Source organism: Alligator sinensis, unplaced genomic scaffold (assembly GCF_000455745.1).
Source record: "Alligator sinensis unplaced genomic scaffold, ASM45574v1 scaffold85_1, whole genome shotgun sequence".
Classification (NCBI taxonomy): Eukaryota; Metazoa; Chordata; order Crocodylia; family Alligatoridae; genus Alligator; species Alligator sinensis.
Window position 1 is genome coordinate 270,168 of NW_005841891.1, and position 15,867 is coordinate 286,034.

General features: G+C 43.1%; 1 protein-coding gene across 5 annotated transcripts; it reads right to left on the minus strand.

Moving 5' to 3' along the window:
• Positions 1–1,794: 1,794 nt before the first annotated feature.
• Positions 1,795–10,913, minus strand: LOC106721854. 5 transcript variants are annotated; one of them, XM_014517096.2, is made up of 5 exons: positions 8,725–8,766; positions 8,352–8,422; positions 7,610–7,663; positions 4,645–4,704; positions 1,795–2,176 (listed from the first exon to the last, which is right to left on the minus strand). In XM_014517096.2, exons 1-5 carry the CDS (start codon positions 8,750–8,752, stop codon positions 2,108–2,110), a joined length of 282 nt encoding a protein of 93 aa, XP_014372582.1. In that variant the 5' UTR covers positions 8,753–8,766; the 3' UTR covers positions 1,795–2,107. The 5 variants fall into 5 exon arrangements, with proteins under 5 accessions (XP_014372582.1, XP_014372579.1, XP_014372580.1 ...); XM_014517093.1 differs by lacking the exons at positions 1,795–2,176; positions 8,725–8,766 and adding exons at positions 3,444–4,391; positions 9,591–10,913; XM_014517094.1 differs by lacking the exons at positions 1,795–2,176; positions 8,725–8,766 and adding exons at positions 3,444–4,391; positions 9,132–9,185.
• Between the last annotated feature and the right edge of the window lie 4,954 nt (positions 10,914–15,867).

A 15,867-nucleotide genomic window follows, 5' to 3' on the forward strand; every position in this document is an offset into this window, starting at 1 on the left:
CATTGCTCTTTTGTCACCATGGTGGCATAGGGAAAGCAGCTGCTGCTGAAGCCCCATGTCTGCAGACCATAGGTTGCTGACCCCTGCTTTGAACTAGACATAGAGAAACATAAAGCTTTGAGCTAATTTAATGTAGTTGTATCAATTCAGTGAGGAGTTGCGTTTATAGTGACACAGAGGTGTGCAAGAGTATCCTGCACACTGAGGAAAACACTCAGTGGTGCCCAACCTTCCAGGTGAGTGGTATGGGGACAGTCTGAGGGTACAACCTCGCATATCTGATCCAATCTGTAGGGCTCCCCCACAGGTCCAGAAATTTAGTAGCATTAGTCCCCCGTTGCCACCATTCCCCTGCCACCAAATTCCTGGACCTTTAGAAGCCCCTTACACTAACTGTACTTGTTTGTATTTGAATTTGGTGTTGAGATGCATGGCAAATATTAGTCATCCAGTCAGACTTTGCTGTGTCCCATTGGAAGTGCCCTATTCCAGTGGGGGCCAACCTTTTTGGCAGATATGCTACAAATTGGCCACCCCTTCTGTAGTCAGTTTTACAAATATATAAAGTTGAAATTACTATTTTTTCTCTGAGCAATTCTTCCACAGCAGTAGGTGTCGAAACAACATCTGTATTATAAACCCATTTTGTCTAAAAATTTCTGATCCACTACTCGACTCTGAAGCACTGCCTCCATTGTAAATGCTGCAAGGATGTGTTAATGATGGACCAAATGACACTGTGGGATCTCTTCTAACATCCATACTTATACTTGGCATAAAACATTCCAACTTAAACATTTTTTCTCCTGTTGTAACTGCACTAAAAATAACTTTTTAAGTCTTCAAAAGGGGGAAATATTCCACTATCACTTCTCTACACACACAAATGAGAACTCATCATTTTATTACTCTGACAAGTGACCCAAATGTCAGTAGAAAAGAACGGACCCATCAGTGAACACAGTCTGGAGTCTGTGCCCCTGTGTCTCCAGTGGTCCTTACTATCTAAAACCAGTCCTACCAGCTTCCTTGTCATGTGGTCAAGGAATACTCTTCATCTTTTCCTCTAGGAAGCACACTTTTGATTCTTGATACTTGTGTGACTACTTCCAGTGTTGCAGACTTGCTGATAGTATCAAACTGTCTTGTGTAAAGACAGAGAAAGAGGAAAGGCTTCAAGAAACTAAACTTGTAGATGGCTTCTACTGTACCAGTGGACAAACTAGTCCTGAGGAACTGAAAAATGCTATCCCAAGTCTCAATATGGCTGAATACAGATCAGGTCTAAATAAGTTTTAGTTGTATATGTGGGTGAACTATGCAGTAACTTTATAGATTCTGCAACTGCACGAGGTGTTTGAGTCAACTCTTCAGCAATCCTCATTTCTTGCTGTGATCCTATATACCAGCTGTTTACAGACTAATTGGTATTGGCACCGAGACCAGATTTGTTTCACTGACCCCTTCAGTAAAGAAGGTTCTGCAGTGGGGAGAAATTTTTTTTAAAAAGCAATTAGCAGGAACAGGGGTCTGGCTTTCTAGAAATGGACAAAGGCTTTTAACTAGGGGTTGTTCCATACATGGACTCCAGTAGCACTTTTTCCTGTGATGAGCATAATATTATACCTTGTACCACTGACAACTGGACCTTTCAGCCTGCTAAAGTTTAAATATAGTATGTGATGTATTCATACAGAAAACTTAATGATGTGGGCTGATGTCCTCTTACAGTATGAATTAACAAGTGTCAAATTCCTGGATGGGGACTGTAGGTCATAACAGACTTCAGAACATTCTTTATGCGTGTGTGCACTTTCTCCTTTAACTTTTATTTTTAATTGGATTCACTAGTCAGTAACAAATGTAACATTTCTAAGATGCATCTAGTCTTCTAAGGCATGCATGAAGCAAGGTACCTTGTCTTCCGTTCACAGTACTCCCTTCTCTTTGACTCAGAGGAAATGAAGACACTTGTCTGCTTGGGGGTGTGCATGTGCAGGGCATACAACCCAGGGCACAGCATTCCCAACCATTGGGGGTCTCTTTGGTGTGATAATTTTAAAAGTATGTACTTATCTTCATTTTAAGATGGGTGGTTCAAGTGACCTTAACTTTCCTCCCAAATGTGCTCTGGGGAGGAACATGGGGACTTTAGTTCTTCCATAAGCTCTTCATCCTGTTAATATTACACAAAAGGGTTTAAATTTAGTCATTTTGGCTGCTTGCGGATGTTAAAAATCAGAACAGCTTTGACTAGTTGGGGGGAAAAAAATAATTTTCTAGCACTTAGCGTTAGCTCTCTCATTCAACATATAAAAATTCAATTACAGTTATGCTTTTATATAAACATGACCCTAGGCTTCAGCATTTGCCTTTGATGCTGAACCAGGTAAGCAAGAGGTAGCAAAAGAAGATCTCGTGGTTGATGCTGCAGAAGTCAATCCGAGGGTTTTAGAATCTCTAGGCCTGGGTTTTAGGGCATTATTTGCCAATTTCTGCGTTATCCCCTCCCAGTCAGACTTAGTGGTTGTTTTGTGTTTGTTTGTTGTTTTTTTTTTAAACAAAACACACAAACCTACATATACACAACAGATGAACTTTACTGCTTTTGCTAAATTAAAAGTGTGCTTATGTACTGGGAGGGCAAGTTTTAGACATGGAAACAAAAGCAAAGTTCAGAGTCCTCTGCCTGGCATCAATAAGAAATATCTTCTACCCTTTAACTTCAAAGTCTTTATGCTAATGCCAAAAATCCAAACATGTGAAGTAGCTGACTTAATCATACTGGCACTGACTATAGTAGTTCCAAGAGATCCACAAATTAATCAGTTGTCCTTTTTGCTTATCTGATGGGCTGCCCAACACACTGAAGAACTTCGTTGTAAGGGGATTAGATTATCTAGCTCCAAGGATGGTATTCTATTACAGATAAAGCAGAAGGTTGGCAGCACTAGAAAGCTAGAATTGATGCCCTTTTTCTCTTAGCCAGCAGCTATGTAGCAAAGAGAAAAATCAGTTTGTCCAATAAAAAAAAAAAACTTAAAGAACTGTTACCTGTTAATGTGTTGTTATACGACTCATGCAGCAAGTAATTTACTCTTGAACATCACTTAAAGGCTTTTTCCATAGCACTCAGTATTTTATTAGTGCCCCCCCCCCAAAAAAAAAAAAAAATAAAAGTGTGGGGTATCAAATTTAGAGCTCACAGGGCTTGGGCCTATCACCTACATCTGGGGCATGGAGCTGTGTTTAACCCTAGCCTAGAAGGAGCCCCATGGGCTAGATGTGGCTCTGGCTAAGTTTAAACACCCTGCTTTACAGGATGCGAGTTTTTGCTGAATCTGCAAGTAAATAGTCAAGATGAGAACAAAGTAACAGGATGCAGTGATCACACTGGAAATGGAGAAGATGGAGATATAAAATAAAAGACAAGATTTGATAAGTAATTCTGCACTCATTTATTATACATCCTTAACTGTTTGTTTAAACCAAAACAGTAATTTGAACAGGGTGCACTATAGTTGAGGTGCAGCTGCCACAGGGTATAGGCCAAACCAGATTAGCTTTAACCTACAGTAACTCAAATATCAATTAGAGTGTAGAGGCAGCAGCATGTGCTGAGCTTTGCGTTAACTGCCCAAGTATTGCCCAGCTCCTTCCATGGTTAGCTCGGGTATTTCCACACAGCGCAGCTAAAGGGGTGACTGCACTTTTTGCTCTTCCACCACAGCATACTCCTAGTCCTATTAAAACTGAATTTGTTCACTGTAGCTTAAACTTGGACAGAGAAAGTGTTTTGGTGATTTCCAGATCATAATTAGTCTGTCTGGTACTTTAGGTTAGGTCATACGCAGTTTCTTTCTTCGTAGTTTTTCACTGCTGCCCTCTAATATTGGAAGCTCTTGCTTTCTCTTGATTGCCTGTTCACACACTGTATGGACTCTATCAGATGCCACTAGTATGGTTTGCGGTGTCATGGTGACTGGGCTTTTTACAAGACCAGCATATGTTGAAGGATCAGGCCTTGTGAGTAATGAATGGTCAGGCAACAGGAATGTTGAAGCAATTGCTCCAGTGGTTCTGAATTGTTCAGTTGATCCTACAAGTCGTACTGGAAGATCCTTCTCTTTCCCAAGAGTTTCCACTGATGTTTTACAGTCATTTTCTGTTTCCATGTAAACATCACTGTGGGTTTCTTTTATTGGACCACCCCAATTTGAAGATGTATGGAGGGATACATTATCTTCCGAAGGGTCAATACCTTTCAAAGCCATCACCTCTGGTATATGGTAGGCCACAGCTCTGCTGAAGTTAACAGCATTAAGAGAATTCAAGCTACAGTCTGAATGACTTGATGCATCTTCTGAATCACCATCATAAGGATCTAAAAACTGAAAGCAGTCAAAGTAGCTCAAAGGAATGCAGATGCTATAGTACTGGTATTTTTTGCATTTATCTTCACAGAAATGCCATGTACAGTTTATCAGCAATCTATTTCTCCCCCATAGAGAATTACTAAGGTCACTAAGGAAATGTAATTTGTAGAAGCATTTTGACTCAACGCACACTTTTATGTATTCCATATTTTAGGGAAATTAAAACACAACTACCTTATAACAAAGTATCAGAAGTACACAACCCTACCTGGAGTTTTGTACCCTTTGTTTTCTTGGAGAATCCTTTAGGAAGTAAGCCAGGCAGATCCTATTTAAAAAAAGCATTTCCATCAAAAATGTGAACTTAAAAATCTCCTCATTCAAGTAATTGGCAATTGTCTTTGAGAACTCACAGGGGAAGTCCCAAAGAAAAGTTAATGTATGTTTACAAAAGAGCAGGACCCAAGGAATGATAAAACAGCCTGACAGATTCTGGAACTAGTCTAGAAAAACAGGAGGAAAATAAAAGTCTTCCCACATGTAAAAAAAACTTTTATTTTTAATATAAAGAACATTAAGCATTTGTTCTCCCTCTAGAGGGGGAAGGCCAAGATGACAAGCACTTTATGCAGCGAAGATGATTTACATTGCTTTGTCAGGGATGAAAGGGAGTCCTAACTGTAAGGGTAATGATATTCACCTGCACCTCTACCAACATCACCTGCTTACAGCGTCCCTTTACGGTCTACATTGGACAGACAAAAGAATGAAGGGACAGCTATCTGACATCAAGCCCAAAAATGCAGAAGCCTGTGGCAAAACATTAACTTTCCTGGACATTTCATTGCTGGCTTCAGTAGCTGTTCTGAAACCATGGATTTTTAAAAGCTGACTCCAATGTCAAATTGCAGAACGAGAAGCCAGCCACAGACTGGACAGTGTTAAGTATGGTCTAAACAGGGACTATAGATTCTTATACCATTACCTGGATTGGCTGTTGTGACCCTTTTTTATCCCTAAGGGTTTATTACTCATTTGCCTCTCCCAGCACTGCTGCCTCTCCCCTCCTTCCCCAGTCTTTTGTATTCAAATCATTCTATTTGATAGACTCCTCCATGCATGTCCTTTCACAACATCTGATGAAGTAAGCTTGGGCTTATGAAAGGTTATACATCTCAGAAGTATTTATCCTAAAGGTAATATCTCTGCCCTGGCTTCAGTAACAACATTGATTACCATAAGGAGACTGTGGGATCTCCCTCCTTGGAAATTTTGAAAAACAGTCAGTAGATGACTGTTGGACTAGATGATACTAAGGCCTTTTCCATCCCTACATGGCTATGATAGTTACAGAAATGTTTAAAAAGAGCTGTGTGTGGAGGCTAAAGGCTGCAAGTGTTAGTCAGAATCAATACATTCCAGAAGATACTTTAATTCTAATAGTTGAAGCAAGAGCCTACAGAAACAACTGAGGTGCATTATTTTTCCAGCAGAGTTAATGGTGACTACCTGGGAGTGAGCTCATATTGTACTTTTTATTTATTTGTCTCTCTCACAGAATAGATTTGGGAAAAGGAGATAAACAAGTTTACTTGGGGTAAAACACCTGGCTACAAAAAAAAAAAAAAAAGTTGTTTTTTTTTCTTTTTTCCCTCTAAGTCTGTTCATTTTAGCAATAAATGCAGCTGTCACTCTGAGAAGTTTATTGCAGCCGAGTTAGTGTCAGAACTTGAAATGATAGGATTAACCATCTCAATGTTGATATGAAAGTTGCAGCTCTCCCTCTTATGTACTTAATATGGATTTGTCCAGTTCAGATCTAGATAGGCCCTTATACAAGTACCACTGTTTTTCCAAAGAAAAGTGCAATTATTTGCTCATGGTGTCTACAATACTCTGTGCCCCTGTAAGCAACTCCTACTAGACAAGCAAGAATTCTTTTTTTGAAAACTAGGCCTACAGATTGCATGCAGCTGGTCTCTCTGTCCTTAAGCTAACAGTACAAGTCACTTCTACAGAGAAGGCTCCCCTTGGGGAAGAGCCTCAAAAATTCCTATCAAAGCCTACTTACATCTACAAATCTTATTTTGGTGTGGGTCATCTTGAGCATTTCATACAAAAATAATGGGGAAACTCAGAAGCATCCAAAGCACTGTAGGCTCCAGCAAAGACATTGAAATCTGCCTCAGCCCCCCTCACCACTGATGGCCACAGCAGTGGGTTCCCCTTGCAAAGAAGCAGGCTTGTTTACATGACTGCATTGAAAAAGAGATTTTTGCATCTTCTGCTTTCAGGGACAAGATAGGCAATGATCTGATGGTCTTATTTTGATATTTTTCAGTCCTCTGTTACAGTCCCGCTGAAAAACTAATGGAAAAGCTCCAGTAAAAAAAAAAAAAAAGACTTGTCTAGACATAGCAGGGCAACAATGGCTGGGGGGGATTTTGTACTGATGTACATTTTTCAATCCTTCCTAGCCCCATTTCTGTATGTAGCACCCATTGCTGAGACATGGAAGCATTCTTGACTAAATCAGAGAAGTTCAAGAAAGCAGTCTCCAGCAACTGAGAAGTCTAGGAACAGGAGGATTTGACTGGCTTGTTGGCAGAGTGTGCAATCAAAGCATATATGGCTGGGGGGGATTTTGTACTGATGTACATTTTTCAATCCTTCCTAGCCCCATTTCTGTATGTAGCACCCATTGCTGAGACATGGAAGCATTCTTGACTAAATCAGAGAAGTTCAAGAAAGCAGTCTCCAGCAACTGAGAAGTCTAGGAACAGGAGGATTTGACTGGCTTGTTGGCAGAGTGTGCAATCAAAGCATATATAAAGCAGGATTTATCTCCTGGAGATTAGCCTGCTGTTGGGAGCCTAGCTGCACTGGGGTTTGAGATACTAAGTGAAAAGATAATCACATCCTCAGAGACAACCCAGTTCAGCTGTAAAATTTGTGCTCCCTTCACCTGCCCAAGCAGTCTGCACTACCGGTACCCCAGCCCCACCTCACTGCATCAGCCTGCTCACAACCCAGCCCCAGCAGGAGGATGCTCTGAAGAAAAGTCTGGTGGATGCAGAAGCAGCCTTGATTCTCTCTTTAGAGCCGACAGGCAGGGTTGGAGACTTCAAGTGGTATGTAACAGCTGGAGATCCCCACTGCTGCTGTTTGGCAGTGACTGGTTCAGAGAGGACACCCTCAGCTTCCCCCAGATCACAAACAAGGAGGGTGGTTACCTCGGAATTGGTCTCAGATTCTGACTCCGTACTGGACTCCACGGTGCAATTTTGCTTTAGGGGTGGTGGGGAACAAATATACAGTTATTTGTAACAATGAAATAACAGGGTGCGTTTGGATATAACTATAGCTTTGACCAATTCTCTAATACAGCTTCAGAAGTTTGCTGATGCAGCTTCTTTCTAAATTCCTATAACTCAAGACTAACCTGTATTATAAAACTCACATATTGAGGGGAAAAACGACTTCCTGATAGCCCAAGGCCAAGAAAAAATGTTTTAATTAAGGGAAGGAAGTGGATCAGAATTGTGCTTGTAATAGAAACAGCACCATCAGTCTCCTTAATGCCTACAGTTATTTCAGTTTCATCCAGACTTGCATGACATATCAGTGGTTGTTATGGAAATGTAGCCACAGATAAATACTAATAGCTAAAGCTAGGTCTCTTTTAACAGCTATTTTCCCCACTTTCCGAAAGAGAGAACATACAGAAGCCAGCTCCACTCACTAGCATTACAAAAGAAAATGATTTCTTATGTCCCAAATGAAGAGGCAGATGCAGATTCCTCCTTTCTAAGTGAATATATTTGAGTTAATTTACCAAAAAAATAAAATTGGCCACACAGTTTTCAAGATGAATTTGCTAACTCAGCTAGTCAGTCTACTAGGCTAGCGAAGGGGTTTAACCCACATTAAACGAGATGCGAGTAAGAAAGTGAGATGATTAAAAAGAAATGTTACCATGTATTTGTGTGCTAGTCTCTCAATGTAGTCCGAACATTTATCAGACTGCTTTGAATCATGGGTATTTACTACAGAAAACAAAGTGATATTAGAAAAACAACTTGACAGACAATAGTCAACATAGGAACACTTTTAATACTAGCAACATGTTTCTCTATCATATTTACTGTATTTAGATTCAGAGTTTTAACAGATTGACTTCCACATCTGAAGAGCTAGGAACATGCATATTTTTCATACCATCACGTCCTACCAGGACGGTGACAATTTAATACTAATTCTCTCGGTTGCAAGAATTAGCCCATCATTTTGTGCACTGCATACTTTAAGCATTGCAAGTGCTCTGAACCTTCCAGGAAAATATACTTACTCAAAAGGCTAAGGTAGGCAAGATGCATTCCCCTTCTCAGGAGGACTTTTCAATCAGGCTTAAATAAATACTTGTTTAAAATCAGTTGTAGGGTTGTGTGTACATATAGAAATGTAAAAGCAAATTCAAATTTACTATCTTCCACTTGGTAATCAATGTTTACAGGGTGCAAGCAGGAAATATTGAGGTAAGGCATCTTATTTACATACAATACACACAACTGCAGTAAACATTGCTTTGAACAAGTGCCCTCTAACAAACTGAATAAATTGCTCAGCTGTGTTCTTTCCATAGTACTGGAGATTTGCCTTCAAAGGGAAGGGCTACAATAGTAGTTACCTCTTCCCACTGCTCTTTAAAGCTCTGCTTTTCAGGAGCACCCTTCCATCCCCTCCCACTGCTCGTACCTGCCATGGACTGGCCACCCTGGCATTGCTTCCTTCTCTGCTGCCTTTTCTCTACAAAAGCCATTCTGCTCCCAGCCAGCCTCAAGCTACTCTGCCTTTATAGACCTGACTCCCTCACAGCCCCGTTCCCTACTGCGTACACCTGTGATTCCCTCTCCCCATCACAGTTAGGTTTCCAAACACAGAGCCAGATGGTGCCTCAACCAAAATTCCTGTTCTAAACAGAACTGAAGCAAGGGAAAAAAGGCAATAGTAACTTCTGAGAGCCTGTTCTGTGCATGTGCACATGAAGACCGCACTCACCACATTTAAAAGCAGCAGCTGAAGACAGCAAGCACTTGGGAAGGGGATGTGCACAGACAATAAAAGGTATCCGAGTTCCATAGCCTTGTGCATCACTTCCAGACTGTAATGTTTTTATACAAAAGTAAGACAGTATTGCAGGAGAGCTGCACTTACCCGATAGCCAAAGGGACATCACTGCTCTACTTGGAGGTGATTCTTCTTTAGTACTGTTGTCACCCTCATCACCTTCAGGCCAATAAAAACTAAATCCCAGCTTCCCTCCTGCACTGCGGGTAGATTGCTAGGCCCTCTCCCCCTTTCTAAAGTTGTGTCTTACAGAAGCAGCTGTCAGCATCCTCACACAAAGTGGAAGGTTGACACAAAATGGCTCCTCAGCACCCCTGCTAAACCCTGCAGTTTTCTCCAGGTGCTGCAGAGGTTTCATTTTCTAGGAACTGCAAGTTTTTTGCACTAGCACAAGGAAAAGAGATTGTTTGGGGGTTGATTTTGCTACTGGTTTTGATCACTTTGCATGGGAACAAAAATTCATTTCCTGCAGAGCTAGGCCTGTGTACCTCAGTGTAGGATGAAGATACAAGTCTCTCCACATCTATTTCAGCTCCCATCTTTCCCACAGAAAAGAGCCCAGCAGCACCATTTTACCATCGTTCTCTGTCCCTTTTAAACACGGAACCTTAGTTCATCGTTCCTTCCCTCTTCCTGAGCTTGCACAGTTGTTCCCCTCCTTGATACCAGAGTCCTGTTTGCACAGTGAACAAGAAGAGGCTTCACCCTAAATGCATTATATTTGAATTAATTGAAAAACCAAGGCAAGTGAAGTCTCCACAGCAGCTGAAACCAGTAGCTTGCTCCACGATTTAAGTGGCTGCAGCTGCTGACAGCTCAGCCCCAGAAACAAATGGGAGCTTCAGAGTAAATGACTGCCATCATATTGTGGCTGTATATACAGCAGCAGTATCTGCTGCCCAGTCTGGTCACACTTCACTTTCCTGCTTTTTTCTCCACTGATCTGCAGTTTCTCTTTCCTCTTATTGCCTTTGCTTTTTTTTTTTTATCTTCCATATCAATCTCCCTTTTCCATCAGCTTCATCTCTTTTCCCTCTGCCGTCAGATAGGAAGGGACTGGAATAATAGATTTTTCTCACCCGTAGGCTCTGTGACTGCTTTTATGACTGAATGGAGAACCAGTCTACACATAACGAAGTTGAAGCTGCCAGCTGGCAGGCTGTATAACTGAATTTGGCCCAAAGCTGAGAGGTGGGGGTCTAGGGAGTGCTTAGACATGCAGCTGATGTTAATGAGCTTGTAATTATGGTAAGTAACATTTTTTTCCAGCCATCTTTCAGATGGGCAGCTTGAAGTGAAAATATGTTTCTGTCTTTACTCCAGCTGGGTACCACATCTAAAATGGGCAACTGACCTATTTCTGATGTCAGTAATTGGGTGACTGGGTCCCAGTGCTTAAGTGTTCAAATTGCTGATCCAAGAGTTATGGATGCTGAACTAGGAGGTATGTTTGAGACCAGGTAGAAGCATCACAGGACAGGGTTTGGTTCTGTTTGCATCACCAGTAGATACTAGACACAGGCAGGACTCTCTGCTGCTTCCTTCACAGTTGGAAACAAGGTCTTCCTCAGTGGTCCCATTGACCACAACAAAAAATTCCAAAAACACAGGCATAAGGTGTGATTACAAGACAAGTCTCTTGACCATACTCACATGCACCTCGGTGCCGCTCTGTGAGCAGGACAGAGGGACGGAAGGAATGCACCGGTACAAAAATGATCGCTTGAGAAGCTGAACAGAGGTTTGTTTCAGTCATAAAAATGAAACGGCCACCTCCTGCTGGCTTTCCTCTCTGTATGGAGCAGCATTTGCATCTGCCAGGCTCAATTGGCCCTGAACTCCTTTACAGCTGGGATTCACAGTCCAGCAGTTTATCCCGTAAAGAACCCCAGGCACACTCAACAGCTGAGTCCTCTTCCCATATTCTCACTAGGCCCCATCTTCTTACTTGCTGAAGTGGTCTGCCAGTGGGAAGCCACAATGAACAACTCCTTCGTGGTCTAGTTTGAACCTATTTTTCCCAGAGCAGATTCTCTTTGAATAAATCATGCATGTGCCACCACGCCCTGCTGAAAAACAAACCCTGCAAGAAGAAACGTGGGCACTTCCTACCATACACCAATTATTTGAGCTGTCTGTCTCCTGAAATGCAGGGGTCTGGGAATGCAGCTATAGAAAGCTGACTTTATCCGTGATACCACATCTTGAAGCTCTAGGAATTCTGGCTGGCATAGCTGACTCAGAGTTGTGACTGACCCTAGATTTCATATTCTTTGGAGAGAACCATGTCCTCCTGTGTCTGTACTAGGGAGACCATAGCTCTGATTTAAGTCTTTGAGAGTGGAGCAGGATGGAGCCTTGATTTACTCTGTTACTATCTTGATTATTTTCTCATAGCCAATTCAAGTTTTATTGCAGGGGTATCTGGAGTCATGGTACTGAATAAGAGCTACATACAGCACTATCCTCTGGTGGGGTGGGTCTTTAAGTCATCCTGTTCCATCCAACATTTCCTACCCTAAAACATTCCCTGAGGTGCGGTATGACCTCAGACTCCTGTGCAGCTCATCAACCATTGCGAGGAGGGGCATGCTTAGCCAGTGTGTGGGGCCAAGCAGAAGTGATCAGATAAGAATTGTACCTGGAGAAGATCCTCCAGGAAGGTGGGTGATGTGCTCTACTGCAAGGAACCAGATCAAGCTCGTGTCCCTTTAAATTCCAGATCTCAAGCACTACAGACTTTTTCTAGCCACAGTCCTCCAGGTAAAATGCAGTGTATTTTAAACAAGTCTAAAAAGGTCTAGTAACTCCAGCCATTCCTACAGCTCTTTTCTGTTGTTCCCCTTAGGCCAATTCAATCCTGTCTGTTGGACAATTAACTAACTTTTTACAGCTGATATCCTGCTCTGACCACACACAGCTGTGCTTCATTAGCTAGGAAGGGTAACCTTTTCCCCACCAGTCTCCAGACAGAACATATATGAACTCCGTTTCATGGCCAACCCCAGACAAGGAGACTAGAGCTGACAGTGTGTTAGAGGGATTAGCAATGGCATGCTCCTCAGTCCCATGGGGAGGAGCACAAATACCTGAGTCCATCTATGGACAATCCACTGAATAATATTGCTAAAGACATCCATAAAAGCTAAATACCATGATTGCTTGTGCTGTTTAGGTATTAGGAATAACTTGCCCACCTGCCATGCACACAGACAGCACCTTTTCAAAGTTGTAAAATGGGTCTATATTGCAATGAGTATTTTCACTGCCTTTGCATATGCACAATTCAAATAACTTAGTTCTCTGAATCCACACAAAGGCTCAAACCAGTACAAGTGCTGTGGGGTGAAGGTAGGTTCATCACTGGGACAGCTAAACTTTTGGTGCATCTCCGAGAGGTAAAGGGTAATTGTTAATCAAGGATTGAAGAGCTCAGCTTTTAAACATCTGGTACCAGTGGTGAAGTCCAAGTCCCTAACGGACACTAGGCTATAGGCTATTTTGACTGGGGGCACACTCTCTCCCCTGTGGAAACTGTCATTTTGTAAAAAGATTACAAAAATAATTGGGCCAGACAGTGAGAGAGAGACGGTCATATCCTAGCAGTTAAGGCACTTACCTAAAAGGTGAGAGTCCTGGGTTCAGGTCCCTGCCTCTGCAGTTGGGAACATAGGACTGGCCTCACGGCTCATCACATCCAGTCTCCTACATTCACAAGCGATCTTAACCAAAGGAACCCCTATAATCACCCCTCCAAACCCCCACCCATGTATCTGCATGACACAATACTCAAACCACCAAGAGGACCTTATTACAAGTCAGAGATAGAAGTAGAGGAAACAAAGGCAGCGCCCAGGCCCTGCCACTTTGGTGACAGTTAAGTAGTTTGTTAATATATACCCAGGAAGTACGAAGGAAAGGACATGAGGAAAGCAATAATCCCCCCAGTCTGTGCCAATCTGATGTAGGAGGTAAAAATCCTTCCTTGCCCCTAAATTTGGCAATCACTATGAACTTGAGTGGCAACCTCTGGGTATTGTAATCAGCAGCAAGAGAATCAGTGCTCACTAGTGCTTTTGCTTGGTTAATGTCCCAAAGTTCAAAGAGAGGTAATAAATCCCTCTGGAGCTAATAGCAACCATATGAGGGGAGGGAGAATCCCCTCCTATTTGCTACAGGCAGCCCCTGGAAGCCCAGGATTACCAGACACCTGCTAGAGGCCTTTGACTGCTGCATCTGACATACAGAAACCGTCCTGCAGCAAGAACCAGAATCCAGGGCTGCCGCCCCCGCCCCCGGGGGAGTACCCCGAGCTGCCAGGGCCGGCCTGGCCCCTTGTGTGTCCCAGGTCTTTAACTCTTCCCTGCACAGCTCCCCACTTCAACAGAAGGAATGGGGAGGGTCCCCCTTCTACCACCGATATAGCCAACAGCCTTGTGCTTAGAGCACTGTGCATGGAGGGAGGTGTGGGTTTGAGTTTCCTCAGACAAAAGAGAATTCAATCCGGGTCTCCCATTTCCTAGCGAGTGCTCCAACCGCTAGGCTGTTACGTATGGGGGGGGTGCCACCATCTGTGTTTTTTAAAAGGAAGAAGTGGCTGCACCTTCCTTGGGCTGGTGTCTGATCCTGTCAGCGCGGGGTAGGCGTGTTTGGGAGTCTGCCGGACCGAGCCCCTGAGGAGACCTAGGCAAAGAAACACACGTCTGAATCCCGGTCAGACAGAGGCACAAGCAGACAATGAGCCGCGGAAAGAGGCAGATTTGGATGTCACACAGGCACAGCTGAGGGCACCTGGGAACTTCAGGGCTTGTCATGGCAGGCACAGCAGCGTGTCCTGACCAGCTCGCTCCTGAGCACACCTGTGCCCATGGACCTGGGAGCAGGTGCCTGAGGCTGCGTGGGGCCATCGCTAGCAGCTGCTCTCAAGCATGCCTGAGGATCAAGTCTTGACACAGCCACAGAGGGATGTGGGTGGGCTGGGACAGACCCCTGCCCTGGGCAGACAAGCCCTTCTTTTACCCTCTGTAAAAGTGGTGGAAATGGGTCTGGGGGTCAGTACAGTCGAGGTCTTGGAACGTATCACTATTTGTTACATTGTAAAGTGGGTTTCCTTTATGCGGATTCGAGTTATGCGCCGTTTTCCAGGAACGCGTGTACAGCATAAAGCAAGGGAAACCTGTATTTCTGTCATCAGTGATTCTGAATGAAGGTGTAACATGTCAAGATTCAAAGGCAGTGGAGATGGCTGTGTTGTTTCAGTCTCCCCAGCACAGGAGTCTGTACATTCGGGTGCATACAAAGTACCATAGCTACTCGAACACATGGGGATTTTGTGGGGGATCCTCATAAAGAGGGAAACATTTGCTATCTAGGCAGTCAAATATATTGGTGTTGCAGACAGATTAGACGCCTGAGGTGACAAAGCCTGGAAGTCCCTCTATTCGTATAGTGTAATAAAAACTTCTCAGCTACAGACTTGGTATAGGAAATACTTCTGAATAAGTCACATTCAATCAATCCAAATTGTAAACACAGTGGGACAGTGACAGTATTTACAGCTGTTTGCATTAAATATTTTTTTATTATTGGTTTAGCAAGGAATATAATATATGTAGTGTAAGGCAGATTGGGTGAGTACACTGAGCACTGGCTTAGGACTTTCAACCTGGTTTCTGCTTCTGGGCCTGGGTGATCTTGGACAAGTCAGTTGCCCCTCTGCATCTCAGTTTCCCTATTTCTAAAATGGGGACAATGATCTCTTGTTGGCACAGCATTTTGAGGACTCCTGATGAAAAGTACTGTATAAGAGCTGTGGTTTCTGAGTCTTTAAACCCACAGCAGTAGGCCTAAGATAATAAATAAAAGCTTTAAATACCTATGCTCCAAATTGTCCTAAAAAACACTACTCTGTTGTCACTTACCCTCTCACATGTCATCTTATCAATACTGGACACAACTAAGTGATCTGAAGCACCTTTTTGGTGCTGTACAAGAAAAAATACCTGCTCTCCAGAATGAATTTCTGTTTCTGTGCATCAGTTCTAAGAGGCCTAGATTCGACAGATCCAAATAACTCCCCCACCCCTCCCCTCCCCCATGGAACAGTGTAAAAAAGGAAGAGAGCAAAGCTAATTAATATTTTTTGGGCGGGGGGGAAGAGGGGGGATGCAGCTTCCTCCACTGCATGCAGAACTGGCCTCAGGGCAGGACAAGCTGGGTTCTGCACCTGCTGCATAACTTTGGACAAGTTACTTTAACTCTCTAGGCCAGTGTTTTTCAACCTGTGGTCTGTGGACCCCTGGGGGTCTGCATACTATGTCTAAGGGGTCCGAGAAAGATGGCTATGATAGCTACTTCAATCAAA

Excerpts from the sequence above, each read along its gene's own strand:
- LOC106721854 (XM_014517092.1), bottom strand. The coding sequence starts at position 8,752 with ATGCATCTTGCCTACCTTAGCCTTTTGA. Across the intron at positions 7,664-8,351 it reads GACTAGCACACAAATACATG|CAAAATTGCACCGTGGAGTC; the intron begins GTAACATTTCTT and ends CCACCCCTAAAG. Across the intron at positions 4,705-7,609 it reads AATCTGAGACCAATTCCGAG|GATCTGCCTGGCTTACTTCC; the intron begins GTAACCACCCTC and ends TTTTTTAAATAG.